The 16,996-nt window shown below is 43.9% G+C and overlaps 1 protein-coding gene across 1 annotated transcript; it reads left to right on the top strand.

The window, feature by feature from the left end:
- The first annotated feature begins 4,510 nt into the window (after window positions 1-4,510).
- EDN2 (endothelin 2) lies at window positions 4,511-16,644 on the top strand. The gene is made up of 5 exons (XM_029571643.1): window positions 4,511-4,680; window positions 5,685-5,844; window positions 9,051-9,170; window positions 12,757-12,846; window positions 14,009-16,644. The coding sequence occupies exons 1-5, from the start codon at window positions 4,617-4,619 to the stop codon at window positions 14,115-14,117; spliced, it is 543 nt and encodes a 180-aa protein (XP_029427503.1). The 5' UTR covers window positions 4,511-4,616; the 3' UTR covers window positions 14,118-16,644.
- The last annotated feature ends 352 nt before the right edge of the window (window positions 16,645-16,996 follow it).

Raw genomic sequence — 16,996 nt, forward strand, 5'->3', positions numbered from 1 at the left:
GTCTGGGGTAACTCGGGAGACTGCAGGCTATCAAATCGGGGTGGGGGTGGGTGGGTAGGGAGGACCTAGTTCTTAACTGGGGGAACTGGTGGACAAACTGGTGAAACCGGCAATGGCGTGGATGTGTGCCTGTTATAAAACGCCATGATGTACATGGTAGAATTGGGATTTACATGCCTAGGTGCGCTCTCACATGTGCACGTGGCCAAGTTATTATTTAACATGTGAGCACATTATAAATTAGCCGCATATCTGGGCGTGCACTGACGCACACGTGCCAAAGTGTGCCTGCGCGCCAGGTTGAACGTTACCATCATGGTTTTGATTTTTTGAAAGCATGCGCGTAAATCTACATGCAGCCATGCTTGCCTGGTAGTGAGCAGGTGTAAACCTGTGCACATGCACCAGCTGCTAGTAATTTCCAAAGCGGACTTGTGCATGTCATGTTCTTTATGGTGCATTGCTCTGTATAGTGGTTTTGTAGTTATTGTCTATTTCCAGTTCTTATTTATTTATTTATTTTTATTTACTGATATTCGTGGGACATCATACTGGTTCACATACTCTAAATACATAAATAACAGCTTCGTTAAAAATATATCTTCGTACAATCTCATACACACTTAAAATAACACATAGTAAAATAGTACATAAAATATACAGCAATAAAAATAGACTGTAAAATAAATCATTTTAAAACTGAGAGCAAAAAAATCTTTAGATTAAAAATCAAAACAAAAGTGGCCAAGGGATAATCTGATAGTCTTTGGGACTTTAAGGTTTCATGATTGCTCACCGAACGCCTGCCGAAATAGCCAGGTTTTAATGTTCTTCTTAAATGTTTGAAAATTACACTCGAGCCTGAAATCAGATGGTAAGACAAGACTCTCTCTCTGACGCAGTTTAAATGTGCTAGCCTAGGGGACGGTATTGAGAATAAACCTTTGTTAGCAGAGCATAAATTTCATTGTGGTGTATGGAAATGAAGTGCAGCATTAAACCATTCGACATTGTCGTTAAATAATGATTTATGGATCAATGATAAAACTTTAAATTGAATTCTGTAGAGAATGGGTAACCAATGCAGATCTTTTAAAACGGGTGTAATATGGTCATGGTCATACCTCTTGCAACCGGTTAGAATTCTTGCAGCTGCATTTTGAAGCAATTGAAGGGGTCTGATAGTGGCTAGTGGAAGACCCAACAAGAGGGCAATACAATAATCCAATTATGAGAAAATCAGAGTTCTTACTTATTTGATGATATGTTATTGTATTTCATATTTTATTGAGGATCCTCCACCTTGAGGTCTCTTTTACAGAAAGGCAGATTTATTTTTATGCTTAAGAATTAAAAACCAGTGGAAATATTCTGTGACAAGCTGGTTTGCATATTCTTCAGGCCAAACTCTGATCTCAACAATTGTGCATCAGTTTTACTATTCCTTCTTGGTTTGCCACTGAAGTGTTGTATTATTTTCAGAGCTGGTTTTACAAATGTACGGTAAAAGGGGGTTGGGGGGCTGGGGAGGGGAGCAAGCTGTGGGGGTCAAAAAAGCAAACAGAATGTTAGGAATTATTAGAAAGGGAAATGTGAATAAAATGGAAAATGTCATAATGCCTCTGTATCGCTCCATGGTGAGACCGCACCTTGAGTACTGTGTGCAATTCTGGTCACCACATCTCAAAAAAGATGTAGTTGCGATGGAGAAGGTACAGAGAAGGGCAACCAAAATGATAAGGGGAATGAAACAGCTCCCCTATGAGGAAAGGCTGAAGAGGTTAGGGCTGTTCAGCTTGGAGAAGAGACGGTTGAGGGCTGAGGGGGGTATGATAATGATCAGATGACTAGAACAAGTAAATGCGTGCACATGTTATAAAATTGCATGTTCATGTGTGCGTGCACTGGGTTTAAAAAAAGGTTTGGATAAATTTCTGGAGGAGAAGTCTATAAACTGCTATTAATCAATAGGGAATAATTAGCCACTGCTTGTTGCCGGCTTTAATATCATGGGATCTATTTAACGTTTTGGTACTTGCTAGGAACTTGTGACTTGGATTGGCCACTGTTGGGAACAGGATGCTGGGCTTGATGGACCCTTGGCCTGACCCAGTATGGCAGGTTCTTATGTAAGCAGGCACAAATGTATCTCCAGGGGACAAAATGTGACGTATTCATAGAAAGTACTGCATCTGTGTGAATTGCAGGGAAATGACAAGGGAGGATCCTTCGGTCAGTAGAGGTCTGAGTGCTGTGGGGAATCCCATGGATTCTGCTTACGCTATACTTGCTCCAGGAAGTGCTGGAAGCTTCCTCTGTTTCTAATTGACTTGCTTCCTGTGCAGTACTGCCAGCGGACTCCATGTTCTGACAGGAAAATTGTGTGTGTGTGGGGGGGGGGGGGGGGGGGGGGGGGGGAGGGAACCTTCCCGGGTAGGTTGTGAAGACTGCATGCTGCTGGCGAGTGGGGATGGGGAAGAGGGTCTGGAAGGAGTCTGCCTGGGGGGTGGGGTTCAGAAAGGAGATAGTAGGCTGCCTTGGGGGGGGGGGGGGGGGGAAGGGAGTTTGGAACATGCAGGAGGCAGGGAGGATGGTTGGGATGGCAGGAGGACTGCAGCTCAACAGCCATAAACTTAATGGGACATGAAAGGCAATGAAAAAACAATGACTGAAAAAAAAGTGAATGAAACAAAACCAAAACAGAACATTTTTTTCCATGCACACCCCCAATGCCAGATATCTCAGTGCCACCTACAAAAAAAAAAAAAAGGAAACCCATCCACAGAGCTTCTGTGAGCAGAATCTGGCATCCATTGACTGCCTCTTCTCCACAGCCTGCCTGGGATGTTCATTGCATGCCGAATCAGCACGAGGCCTTCCTTCCACTTCTTTTTTCCATACAGTCCAGAAAGACTCAAGTAGAGCACAGCTAATCACAATTTTTTTTTTACTCCATAATTTTATATTCCTATCTGTATGATCCAAAAAGACAGGTGCCAGACATAGGGGTGCTGTTTGTTCGTTCATGCTATGCTTTGGGTGTTGATTTAATAGACATAGGGGTGCAGCTATTCTCCCCATCCTGCTAGAAAAAGAGACCGCTCCCTATGCACAAAGGTCCTTTAGAGAGAACTTTGGAAATGAATCATTTTGCTTCTTTGTATTTCTCGGTACGCCCTGCATTCCTTCTCCATCCATATGCCCCTAGACCCCAACTTAAAAAGATCCTTTATCGGAGGCCTGGCTGAATTTTAATTTCGGCTTCTGTTTCATTCAACTTAACACTTATTGAACAATCTACTTGCTTTGTGCTATAGAATCTGGGTTACTATTGCGACCATATTATCCAGGAAATGTAATAAAGGTTAATAATCAATCACTAACTGGACCCTGACAATGGCTTAGCGATGTTGCTGTGCATCGCCAGGTAGTCGACCCGGGTTCATTTCATCGGCCAACAGGGGCTGCCCAGGCCGGGGAGGCTACAAAGCTGGTCGGGAGTCCATGGTCCCCTGGACTCGGCCTGCCCTGGGACGGAGGGAATCTCAGACATCACACAACAGCGGCACCTATGGGTGGGACTCAGAATGCAAGTGTGTGGATTCCAATGGCTTGGTCTGGTTTCTATCCCCCTGTCGATTATGGAGGTGATGGTCAAATCATAAAGGTAGGAGGGCACAGGAATAAAAATGGGAGGGAAATACCCATGGTAGTTGCAAATGAAAGCTCATGGTGTTATAGCCCTAGTTAGAACAGATTTGAAGTGAGCTTGAAAACCCCCCAAAGCAAGAGGAAATTATCAGGAAAAATATTAATAAGACGTATAATTTAATAATTATATCTATATATTACTTTCAATGTAAACCAGCTTGCCTAAAAGAAATCACAAGTTTGCGATGGCTCTGCCTTCACAGACCTTGCAAGCTAACACTGCGCACCAGGAGGTTAAGTGACTTGTTGAAGGTCACATTACTGCATAGCAGAGGTGGACTTGGAATCTGGGTCTCCAAGTTTTTACTTGTACCAAGTTATGCGCCGATAGCTAAGGAAGATGCCGTCTCAAACACACCAACTGCATTACAACATCCCTCTTGGACGGCAAAGTATTTACTTGAGCGCACAGACTGCTGGCAAAGTTTTTTTCCTTGTTGACTGACGATTGGGAGCCTGAACTGTAAGTTGGTGTTACCTAGAGATCCTTACCCTTACCCGTCTCTCATCCTGAGACATCTGTTAACCCCCGTCCCACCTTCCCCAGATATTACACACAGAGGCGGGAGGGGGGAGCCCCATAAAACCGCAGAACAGATAACGCTGTTCCCTGGAAGCGGGAGAGGGCAGAGGCAGCCACAGCTGGGTCGCTGCCAAGAGAAGGGACGGACCCGGCTCGGAGCCTTTGTTTTCCCAGCCCATGCGTGGGGCGTGGCCTCCTCCCTGATCTCACCGGGCTCTGCACATTTAAATCTCCGGCAAGTTGTCACTTTCGGCTCAGAGCACCTGTGGCTCTGGAGGTGGACATCAGCTTGGAGCTGTCATTCCCGGCGAAAGCAGCTGACTGGCAAAAAAAAAACAAAAGCAAAACAAAATATTAAATAGCAACCCCCAAACAATCAGAGATGGCAGAAAGAGCAGCGAGCATGCTTTCCCTTGCACTCTGCTTGTGCATAATGCTGGAAGAAGGTAATCGGAGCAGCCTGGCCATGGCAATGCATTGCCAGTTTCGGCTCTGTATTTGGTCCTGTAGGTGCATATTTTATTGTGCAACCTACGCATACTTTTCTTTTTATTCTTATTTTTTACATGTTTTTGAAGATGACATTGGAAAGAGATTTCGTTTTCGGACTGAGAATGCCTAACGCTGCTTTGCCTCCAGCAGCAACAGAGGGTGGATGGGTGTGAAGGTCGGGGGGAGGGGGGAGGCGGTATTTTGTTGGTTGATTTGTTGTGCTTTTAGTTTTTGTAGTATCCCCTCCGCCCCCCCCCCAGCCACACACACAGAAAAAAGGTTTCACTTTTGGCTAAATTCAGTTCCCTGCTGGAAGCCTGCACCATTGGCACTAAGCACCAGACTGCAGGGTAGCGGGGCTGTTTTGGGGCATTAGCGGGACCCAAAGATCGGGTCAGGGGAAGCTGCCACGTGCGTCCTAGGTGTAAAACTCCCGCAGAACTGCCGCGCGCTCGCTCCTTCTGTGCAAAGCACAAGCGGCATTGGGAATAGGCATTTCCATTAGGTGTAAGAGAGGTTTTTTTTTTTTTAAAGGATGTTTCAGACAGAAACGTGCAGCGGTGGGAAAAGTCTCCCAGGGTTCCCTTCTCCACATTCGTTTAACTTCACAAAGTTGAGACTACATTGAATAATGGGAAAGGGGGTAGGGGGCGGTATTACTTGGTTATATTGTATTCTTTCTTATTTGATTGCAACAAATCTCCATTATTTTGCTTCGATTTCTTTCTCTTTCTGGTTTGGAGCTGAGTTGACGTGTGTGGCTATGGATATAATACATATTTTGCCGTAAAAGGTCATAGCAGGGGGGGGTGGGAGGGTGGAAGAATGCGCCTGGCCGGGAAGCTTTGTCACTCACTCTGCGCAATCCGTGAGAATCTGCAGTGCGCATTCCGCAGGCACTGAGCTCACCCGGCCCGGGCGTTAATGCGCACTCTCTCTTTCTCTCTCCCCCCTGCAGGTGAGGGCGCTGCAGCGGCTTCCCTCGGCCCACATCTGGCAGCAGCCGCCAGCGGCAGCCGGCACCCGCTGAGGAGCAAGCGCTGCTCGTGCAACAGCTGGCTGGATAAGGAGTGCATTTACTTCTGCCACCTGGACATCATCTGGGTCAACACACCAGGGTGAGTGGTGCCCGCTGCGGCGGTACTCAGAGACGGCTTTCTCTGCCTCAAGAAATGACAACAAGCAGTAATCTGGTTAATGAATGATTTTTCTCCATGCGGTTGCCTGCAATAAGAATTGGCCAAAGTCCCAGGTGTGCCTGAGTTTTCGGACGGGAGAGAAAGTAGGAGGTGGTGCAACCAAAGAAGATAGGTCTTCAACCTGTTGCATTTGAAAACTGAAAAAGATGCATGTGCTGTCTCTCTTAACCGTCTGTTTTCAACCCATTTTAGATAGATGCTGGTTGTCCTCTTCTGGATTATTCTTCTGTAACACTTCTCATTACGTCTGGTTTATTGTTAGTGAAAGTTAGTTCCATATTTTCTAGTGTGTAGAGACTGGCATGGGCTTTATCAGTTACTGTAAAAGTTGTTTTTATTTTAACATGGAACAATTGCGTGGGGAAACTTTCCCTTCTATTTTTTTTTATTGGTGAAGCATGGATGACTTTATTTTCTCAGAGAAATATGTGATTTCTTTCCCTATTTTAAACCTTAAACTCGTTTAAATTGGGCTTCACCTCCAAATGCTGTTAGCGGTGATTAACTTCTAAAATCAGGGTGGCATCAGGGAGCATACAAAGTAACAGTTCTCTGCTGGTGGAGGGGGAGGAGAGTGATAGGGGTGAGAGGCATGTGCTCTCATACTCCACTAGGATCATTTTATGTGTCTTTGCAATTTGCCACTTGGCCTTGCTTTTTTTTTTTTTCAATTTACTTTCTTAAGTCCAACTGAAACACAGAAATGAAATCCTTAGAAATGCCAGAGGAAGGACAGTGCTAAGGTGATAAAGGCTGGGGGAGGGTAGTAGAAACCAAAACAGTATCAGAATCCAGGAAAGCCCGTGAGAAGCGCAGGGAATCCTTGAGTTCAGGGAGGCTCCGTCTACCGCGGTATTGAATCAAGAACGGGCAGGCTAGGCGAGCCCGGTGGTCCTTATCCGCCCTGAGTTTTCTGGGATGCTGCGGAGAGAGGTGGAGGGACTGGGTTTCTTGGTGACCTTAAAACACTGGGTGGGGTGGAGGGAAACGAACGGCCTCTCTCCACCAGGCAGCTGGGAGACCCAGGACTTGGAAATGCTGGAAGCGTAACTGGAGACAGATACGAAATGTGTGCCGGTGAGATATAAACAGAGGGCAATCCCTGCTATTTGTCAGCTCTGGCTGCCTTTGCTGGGAGTAGGCTCCGAAGTGCAACCTGCACACTTCTAAACAATCTTGTGGCTGGGGCTTGATGGAGTCACCACGAGAATGCTGGCTGACAGGGGAATAAAAGGCACATTGACATGGGGTATTAAATTACTTCATTGCCATAATTAATCCATGTCTGAACACCTTTTAAAGTAATGAAAAATCTGATTAAAAAGGGGGAGGGGCCTACCGGTGATTCAAGATGTAAATAATATAACAAGTTTGGTACAAGCTGGTGCAGACCACAGTAAGAACAAACTGACAACCTCTTGATGCTTATTCTGGAAGCGGTAGGAAAATGAAGGCAGGGTGGCTTTTTTTTATTTTTTTTTTTCATTTTTGGAGTGAAAATAAATGGGTCACTAAGAATACAATAGCCATTAAAGGCAGGCAGTCTTGGGGGCTAGCAGCCCAGTGGTAAGCTTTGCCTTCTGTGATACAGGACACTTAAGGTTCAATTCTCAGACCTGGATTCTGTTCCCCAGACCTGCCCCAGGGGTGGGGGATGCTGCATTTACAACCACTGGGGGGTGAAAGAAGTTTCAGCCATCGCTCAACAGTGACACCCAATGGCTGGAGTCAGGATGTACGCATAGCAGGTTCTGGAGAGATTTGTGTTTGTACCCCCTGCTACAGGACCGTAGTTGCAATAGTTGGGCTAGCTGGGTTTTAAAAAGAGACAACTCCCCCCAGGCTGGCTGTCATTGTGCTGGAAGAGTATGCTAGGCCAGAAAAAAAAATGTGCGTTGAGAGAGAAGGATGGGAGCCATGCCACGTTATCCATGGCCTTCCCGTTTGGTAGGGAACAAAGTCATCAGACTCCTACTTACGATTTGGATTTTGGATGCTGCACCAGGGATTTCTCGTGCCTCAAGAGGATGCGATGATTTTCTTTGCTTTAGGAAAGGGTTTAAAGAGTAACCCCAGAGGGACCAGCCTGTACATCGACTCCCACCACACACAATTTCCCCCGCAAAAGTCAGGCAGCTGGACAGCTCTGCTCTTTCGCTTGTTGGATTCAGCCTGCGACTTGCATTCATTCACAACGCTAGGGGGAGCTGGAAGGTAATAGCTGATTTGGAAAGTCAAAAACCTACTATTGGCCTTTGTTTTTTTCATAATGAAATATTTTAACCCTTTTGGAGCATGTAGTTTTTCATGCTCTTATAAGTTTGCACTGATGTAGTTTTGCAAGACTGAGGTAAAAAAATCCATCCTGATTTTGTGCAAAAAGTAGCAGAGCTGTCGAACCACTGTAATAGATTCTGTTAGAACAAACAAAAGTCTTGAAGGCAGCCCTTTTTGTTGAATTTCTAAGAAATGACCATGTGGAAGGGTTTTATTGCTGCCCATTCTTATTGCCTTGCCTATGTCAATTTGCTTGTGGGATCCTTGGTGATTCTTGTGTGGGAGTCAAGATAACAATGCCAAATCCTTCTAAAACATAAAAGCAGTGCAAACGGAGCTGGCAAACTTGCTGGAGAAGGTTTTTTGTTTTTTTTTTATTTTCCTTTTAAAGAAAGCCAAGGCCATAGGCACTTTTTTTTTATTCTAAGGAAATGTAAAACTATCAGAAATATGGAGCAAATAGAAAGGAGACCTAGGAATACAGCCAAAATCGGACAGGCTGGTATTTTCCAAAAACTTGCTCAAAAACCAGTCTCTGATGCTATCAAATGAGGGAAATGACTGAGTTTTCTTGTGTATACTACATGGGCTGCTGAAAAGTTTTAATGATTTAGCTATGTACATGATGTAATTCGCCTTGAACTTCTGGTGGACATGCGAGGAATACAAATCTTTTAAATAAATAGATAAATAAATGGAACGAGTCTTCCATCTTTCCATCGATCAGCTGTGTCTGTCTGAGCACTACTTTGCTACCTGCAAAGAACACTTCATTTTGTTCTTTTTCTAGCTGCTGCTGTAAATATGTACTGATGTATATATGTCTTTTTGCCTTTTCCCCTTACCAGACAAACTATTCCATACGGACTTGGAAATCCTCCAAAACGCCGCAAGAGATCCCTGCACCGGTGTGAGTGCTCCAGCTCCAGAGATGGCTCCTGTGCGAATTTCTGCCAGTCAAAACCACGGTAGGTGCTTGCATAGGTTCTCCTGTTTCCTGTACACACAGAGAAGAATGCATTTTATTTCTGTTTTTAAACTGAATGCATTTGGAGTTCAGGAATGCAACATTTACATGCCCTGCTATGGTATCAACCAAAAAATCCTGCAAAAAAACCCCCTTGGAATTCATATGGTATTAGGCCTGTTGTAACGCGTGGTGAGTGTGGGCTTGGTCTTTAGAAATTCAAGAGTAAACTGAATTACAATTACAATATAGTAAACACCCCATAACAAAACAGCACTAACTGCCAGCCCTCAAACAGTAACAACCTACAAAAGAAAAGGCAATACTGCAAATATTATACCAGGCCCTAAATATCAACACACCCCCTATTAGGAAAGAAGAACAAACCAGGCTGCTACAGATCCCTATGCAGAAACTACACGCTAGCAGAAATTCTCACTTTGGTAACACAATCAGAACACAGAGAGGCCATCACCAAATTAATTAATTGATTTAGATTTAGCTCATGCTCTTTCATTGGTAGCTCAAGGTAAGTTATATTCAGGTGATAGTAGGTATTTTCCCTGTTTCCAGAAGGTTTATAATCTAAGTTTGTATCTGAATAAATCCGGAATAAAGAAACCATAGAGTATAAATAGAAACTTGCAGACAAAACCTGAACTGAAAACCTCAACAAGCCAGATGCTGTATGCAGTGCAACAAGAGAAAAACAAGTATTCCTGACAAAATGTCAAACAATAAAATCAAGAAATATAAAACATCAATAATGGTATAACCGTGCTAATAAAAAGAATATTTCAAAACAGTTGACAGATAGAATAACATCCAATAATTAAACTCATAAAAATGTTTTAAAAATTTCCAAACAGCAGATACATAAAATAATGCCCAATAATTAAAATGATCCTTTGATTTCCAGATGCCCTGAGATTGTCATGGATTAGCAGGGCTGGCAGGAGATGGTGTACACAGACTTTCTCATAGACACTCATTCACTCTCTCTCACTCACACTCACACCTGCTCTCTCACAAACACATGCTCCCTCTCTCACCCCCCTCTTCTTCCCCTCTGGAAGCACAAGCAGCAGCAACAGCCTCCTCCTTCAGCCTGCATGGCTGATGGGACTCCTCCTCTTTCTTCAGATCACGTGCACTGATGCTGCTCGCGCTCTTCTCTCATCAGGCTGACACTGCTCTGCCTCCTGCCCGATGCATTTCGGCCTCCTGCTCCTTCTTTCTTCGGCCGTGATGGCCAACACTGCCCCTCCTCCTGCTCTTTCTGGCTACGTGGGCCGATACTGCAGCCTTCTCCTGCCCATGGCAATTGCATCTCCTTCCCGCTCATGTGGGCCCAAGTGATACCACTTCTTCTTCTGAGCTTGTGCGAGGAGGACGAAGGAGCTGCGCCGCCCCTAAGTGCCTCCACCGGCCTTGCTGGCACCTGCTTTTGTGCAGCGATCTTACGACTCTGCTAAGCAGAACAGCAGGTTATGTCAGATTTTTTTCTTTTTTTAATAGGGTGGGAGGGGAGTGAGTGTTCTGTAGGGGTAGATACTAGCTTTCAGCTTTCAATGGTGAGGATGAGCTCCTTGTAGGGCATTGACACTTTCATATGTGCACTAATCCCATAAATGTCTCCCCGGTCAGTTTCTGTCTGGTAATGGGACTGAAGCAGCTCAGTTTGCTTTGGTTAATGGTGTTAGAATGCAGGTGGACAGGGAGAAGTTAGAGGTCCTTTTGGACCTATCTGCTGCATTTTACACCTTGGACTATGAACTGCTTCTAAAGCATCTGTGACAGGCTGGGACCGGTGCTGCAGTACTTGACTGGTTGCAGTCATTTTTGGCAAACTGATTCCAAATTCTTGGCTGGGCTGGCCATTATTTGGCTCCCTGCTTAATGAGGTGTGAGGTGCCTCAGGGATTGGTTTTTGCACCCGGTCGTATTCAGTATTTCTATGGTCTCGCTGGCCAATATTATCCAGAACTATGGTCTAGATTGTCTGTCTGTTATATGCGGACAATAACCAGGTAATTCTTTACATCACATTTCTGTGAATGCACACTTGAAGGAATGATTAGAGGAAGACAAGTTCAAACGAAATCCTCCCAAATCTGAGATACTCTCTGGATCAGTAGGTGCCACAGACTTACACTCCCATTTATTTTGGGGCAAAGTGTGAATCCTAAAGGAGAGGGCAGAACCTAGATATCATCTGTGGAGCAGTGTACCTTTATGTGCTTGTGGCAAATTTGCGAGTTGTGGTTTTACTTAGATAGAAAAGATTTAAATACCTAATCACTAATCGGCTGGATTACTGTAATAAATTGTACCAGGGGGCATCCTGCAATTAGTTTGAAGCGCGTACAACCTTTACAAGCTCATTTAACCTGTACTAAATGCATGGCGTTTGCCCGCTATGTTCCCGCGAGCATTTCAGAAAAGTTAAAGGCTTGGCTTTTTACTCAAGCATTTACACAAAGTTTAGTTGATGGACGAGCTGTTTAAGTTAATGGGCCCGAGTTGTAGTAGTCCACACTGTATTTAAATTATTTAACTGGATAATTATGGATTTTACTTGTGTTGATGATTTGTTTTTATTTTCTATTTACTTGTAGTTTACTCTATGCGCTTTGTTTGATGTGCCTAGCGAAATGCGGACAATAAAATGTCAAATGAAAGTAGAATCTTTCCCCTCCCTAATCAGATGCCGAAAATGATAAATAATTTGGAATGGTCTTTTATCTCCTTACTCCCCACCTCCCAGCAGTGCCCATGAATAGAATTAGTTCCACCTCCATGGGTTTCTCTTGTAGAGAGTCACACTTCTGACATTTCCAGGAAGGATGGAAGAAGGGGTATGGCTAAAGTTTCCTGTCACATCCCAATCTTTTTATCTTAGTAGCCATTCCTGGCCCATAACCCCGAGTAGCAAAAAAAAAAAGAAGAGCAAGAGAGAGAGAGAGAGTTATGTTAAGGTGTACATGGCAGATAGAAAAAGCTTTTGGTTTTTAAATGTGCTTTAGGAAAAACGTTAAAAAAATGAGCAGTTTGCCAGCAAGGGATGAGGTGTGGTGCAGTGGAATTAGATTTTGATACTATAGCATCGGAGTTTGCATGCTACCGTGGGCTCCGAAACCATTAAAGCAGTCCATACAAACAGCGGGCCTGTGACGGGCCACTTATCTGGCTGAGAATAGCCTTCCATCAATCTGGTCTTCCTTAGTGCATGCATTTTTAGCCAGGCTGCGAGGAGGTGTTCCCTGAGAAACGTAACACATGCCGGCTGGATTTAAAAGAAAAAAAATCCACATGCACCATTTCTCATTAAAATTTTACCCGTGCAGGTACTTTGTAACCAAGGACAATATTCAAAGGGAAGGTATGCATGCTCTTTCCCTTTCGCTAAATTAGGTACAAGGTCTGTGGGTACAAAGTATACACGAACTTTGCACCTAGTTAGGAAACTTTGGATTGGTCATTGCCCCTTAAACTGTGCTTTTTGCTCTGGAAACTTTCTCGACGACCAATCTTAACTCTGTTCTGGTCATTCAGGCTGGCTAATGTGGGTTTATTTTAATCTGTAGGTACAGCACAATTCAGGAAGAGGATGCATTGACGGCAAGAGAAAGGTCAAGCAGAGAAAGGAAGCAACAAGCCCTTTTGAGAATGCGGAGGTAGGCAACGTTTCTGCTTTATTTGGGTTTAGGGTAAAGTTTAGATTTTGTGCAGTGCTTTTCATCCCAAAAAATGTTATATAGGAATACGCTGCTGCTTTTGTTGTTCTTTCCAAAAAATATTTTCTTATGATATTTCCAATCCAAAACAACATAAAAACAATTTCATTTGTATTTTTTAGCACATGCTAAAACCAATGAAATAGGAAAAAATAAAACAAAAACACCCAAAATGATTTTCTTTTTCATGCACACCCCCTAGCACTTTCTGATTTTAATAGTAATGCAGATATTCACACAGTCACCTCTGGCAGCACAGTTTCTGCTTCCCAAAGGGCAAGCGAATGAAATGGGGTAGTATTGCCTGATTGCAGTTGGGCTAATGGAAGGCAGATTGGGGTGAAATGATTGGCCCAGTAGCACTGAGGGACTGGTAAAATGGAGACTTGAACACCAATCCCAGTACATATCCCAGTTGTTCCCTTCTGTAATTGCTAGAAGGCCACATCCTGCCCCCAGTAGTTCCAAGCACAAGTCATTCATAACTCAGGTTTTTATTTCCCGAGTTATGAATGAGTTTCACTCAAGTGTGACTAAACCAGGAGTTTGATTGCTCTGTGCTGGCTCACAAATAGTGAAGCACACACCTGCTTGGCTCTGAAGTGAGGTGTGGATTTCAGCTCACCTGCCTGGAGTTTGGAAGAGATACTGCAAATGGGCCTTGAGAGGACAACCTATCCACACACTTTTTTTTTCCCTACCATCGCCATCTTATACAGTATGACTCACTGAGAAATGTCAGCTGGGCAGGTGACTTCCCGCCAGTTACTGAAGCTCCTTACTGACACTGCAGGTGTAGTCACAGCTACCCAACTCTTTTAGGTGCCCAATGCTCTTGCATGTCCTTTAGAAAAAGACATGACTTTATTTGGTATGCTTTAGGTAGGTGAAATAAACAAGTAGATTGAAATTATATAATGTTACATATGTTTTACATATGGAAAATAAAAGGATGTAAAAGAGGCAAAGGCATGCACACATTTCTTAGGTGATGGACATCGTTCTTACTGGAGGGAAAAGCAATCATTTTGATCAGTAGGAAACTCATCAAGTTATTGCAGACAAATCTTGGTTCCTTATTCTCTTGCCTTTTCCATTACAGGGACGCTGTTATTTCTAACATTCTGAATACAAAGTGGCAATTAAGGCCTTCAAGGGACTCCAAACTGGCCTTGCCATGGAAGAAAGCAGTCTGGAAGAGGAAGAGATAGGTGATGGGAGAGCAGCTCTTTCACGTGAAGCATGTGGAGTTCTTTCTGAACTCCAGTGGCGCCTATCATGGGAGGCCTTGATAGGACAGCAAAGACAGCAAACGGAAGACGAGCAGATTCAGATCTCCTTGATGAGGACACCAACCTTGTTCGGCTTTCTGGGAAACAGTTGCCGTCAGACAGGATATGCCAAACTTTTCCCCCTTCCTTTCAGCCTTGTCTCTTAAGACTTCAATAGACATCTGATTTGGCTGAGCCACAGGCACTAGTTGGACTTTGCAGCAGATTCTGGCATTCGAGTCAAACCTTGACAGATGGAGTGGAATTCTCAGGATACTTCTCAACCAAAGACACGGTGCATGATAATATCAAATCGAGCTCCGTAGCATCTCATAGAGAAGAACTGCACTGAACACATCAATGCTGACTCAAAAAACTGAACCTCAATTTTAAAAAAATCGGCCGGAGGACTTTCAGCCTTCATTACACAGGACATTTAATGTGGAGGCCATGTATGAGGCAACACAAAATAACTTTAACAGGCGGAATGGATTCTTGCTGATATAGCAAGCATAAAATATAAACCCTCAATGCTAGGGCTGATGCCTTGTTCTATGCACTTTTTTTTTTACTTGATTCTTTCATTTTTCTCTGGGGACCAACTCAGAAAGTTAGTTGTGTTGTCCTCTCTGTATCTAATCGTATCTCAAGACCATTCCAAATGCATAACGAGCTGTAAGTGTGACAAGACAGCTTGTTTTTTCCTTTTGTTAAGACTTGTATAATACATCATATTCTCTGTAAACAGGAAAGAATGCTGCTGTTGATTACTGCAAATGAGAGTGAGACCCATTGATTGGGCCATAAAAGGGAAGTCTTAGCAGGGTTATGGGATCGACTTAATGTCTGGGTACTTGTAACTTGGATTGGCCACTGCTGGAGATAGGATTCTGGGCTGGATGGACCCTTGGTCTGAACCAGTATGACAAGTCTTATGTTCTAAAATGTCAGGTGGATGTAGCACTGTGTATGTATGAATATCCTCCACCTACTGCACAGCTTTGATGGGATGTTCTGGCACTGCAGAGATAAGGTCACTAGCTGCTGCGAGCCACCAGCGAGCTGCAGGGATGGCTTATTTGTGCTGTAGGTACCAAATGTCCAGCTGTGTCAGGCCAGGAAGGCAATAAGACTTGATGCAAAAAACGCACACAGGCAGTCTGGCCCGATTCTGAAAAAATGTTTGGCCTTTTCCTGCATGTTGGATCCAGTGGGGGCAAACTATCTCTAGCAACCGGAGCAGAGGAAAAATAAATTATGCACTGTAGCGCTAAGTGCTTTTGGAAATACTGAGTTATGATAAGTGCTTTTTAAGTAACATAGCTGCTGTTGAATAAAGCACTTCAGTTCCCCAAACAAGCCAAGGTGACCATCAGTTGAACTATTTACAGTCGGCTGCAGCTTTATTGGAACTGTTGCTTACCATATGTTGTGGCAGCATTTCATTATATCCAAACCGCTGTAACCTGCAGTTGGCATCCCCTGAAATGAGTGTGAGCCTCCTCTCTCCTTCACCTGTGAAACAGCAAACTAACGACAGCGGTGGTGGCGCTCTCTCGGAGGTTCTGCCTCGCTGCCGCACGAAGGGAAGGGTCTCTTCCTTGCTCTCCTCCCTCCCCCTGCCCCCGCATAGTGCTTGAGGGCAGTGCCCGCGACAGCAGGCCCCTCTGCCATGACCTTGCATATTTCACTTCCAAACCCGGAGGGAGACCTGAACCTGCCTTCTCTCTGCTGCCCGTTAAACCATTGGTTGGACCAGGGCTCCTAACATGAACGTGCAGAATCCGTCCCTCACTGGACCCAGGACTTAACATGAAAGCTTACCAAAACCATGTTAAAAGCACCTTTAAGTGCCTTCCCTGCTCTCTCTTCTTTATCATATATTAGGGATGTGACTTTCTAGTACACACAGAAAAAAAACCCGGACAGAATGCGTGTATTTTTAATAATGACATACATGCATACTATCCATTTTTTCATATATACTAGAAAGTTGGCAAGGCATGCGTGTACCTCTGAAACAAATGCACATCCCTATCATATATATATATAATTATATATATTGTATTTTAATACATTTATTCCAAATATACAGATTCCTGAGTTGGTGAACGAGCTGATTTGTCTCATGAAGGTTTGAGTCACTCTACCAGCTCTGAAAGAGTCTCGATTTCGTAGTCCTAAGGACAGTTTGATGCTGCTCATAGGCATTTTGTTTCACCTCTTCAGTACAGTTATAACTACTGTATGTATTTATATGTAAATAGCACATAATTTATTGCAAGCATATACATTGTATGCAGCTTTCTATTTTATTTATTTAACTTTTTTTCTTTTAGATCCTGGATTAATTTACAATTACTGAAATTAACACACATTTGCTGGTTCTGGACTGGAAAATTTTAAATGTGAGCCTTAATTGTACCTGTCATTGTTTGAATGGAATAAAAGCCACAGTATTGCTAGGCAACTCTTAATCTTCTTTGGTTGGCTGCAGCCAAATACGGTAGATCTTTAGTGATTTTCCTCGGGCTCCTATTGCTTTGGCTAATGACGTTGGTAGGATGGGGCTTGTCGTGTTCTCTGTTTTATCATTTTCAGCACTATAAAGTGATTTAGTGCTGTTTGCACAGCAATCTGCAGCTCGGTTTACCGTGCTGTGCTTCCAAAGTTCTGCAGTGAGTTGCAGGTCTGTACTCGGTTAGGGAGTGCCAGTGGCGACCCTGTCCTGCTCCCATCCTTGGGTCTCTGCTGCCAACCTGGTTCTGCAATCGAGGCCGAAGGTGGAGGGCTAGAAGGGAGAAGTGCAGGAAGCCATT

Source organism: Rhinatrema bivittatum, chromosome 11, assembly GCF_901001135.1.
Source record: "Rhinatrema bivittatum chromosome 11, aRhiBiv1.1, whole genome shotgun sequence".
In the NCBI taxonomy this organism is placed as follows: domain Eukaryota; kingdom Metazoa; phylum Chordata; class Amphibia; order Gymnophiona; family Rhinatrematidae; genus Rhinatrema; species Rhinatrema bivittatum.

What these genes read in the sequence shown, in the direction of transcription:
- EDN2 (XM_029571643.1), top strand. Translation starts at nt 4,617, where the DNA reads ATGGCAGAAAGAGCAGCGAGCATGCTTTCCCTTGCACTCTGCTTGTGC. An exon ending in GTGCATAATGCTGGAAGAAG is followed by an intron (nt 4,681 to 5,684) that starts GTAATCGGAGCA and finishes TCCCCCCTGCAG; the next exon opens with GTGAGGGCGCTGCAGCGGCT. An exon ending in GCCCTTTTGAGAATGCGGAG is followed by an intron (nt 12,847 to 14,008) that starts GTAGGCAACGTT and finishes TTTCCATTACAG; the next exon opens with GGACGCTGTTATTTCTAACA.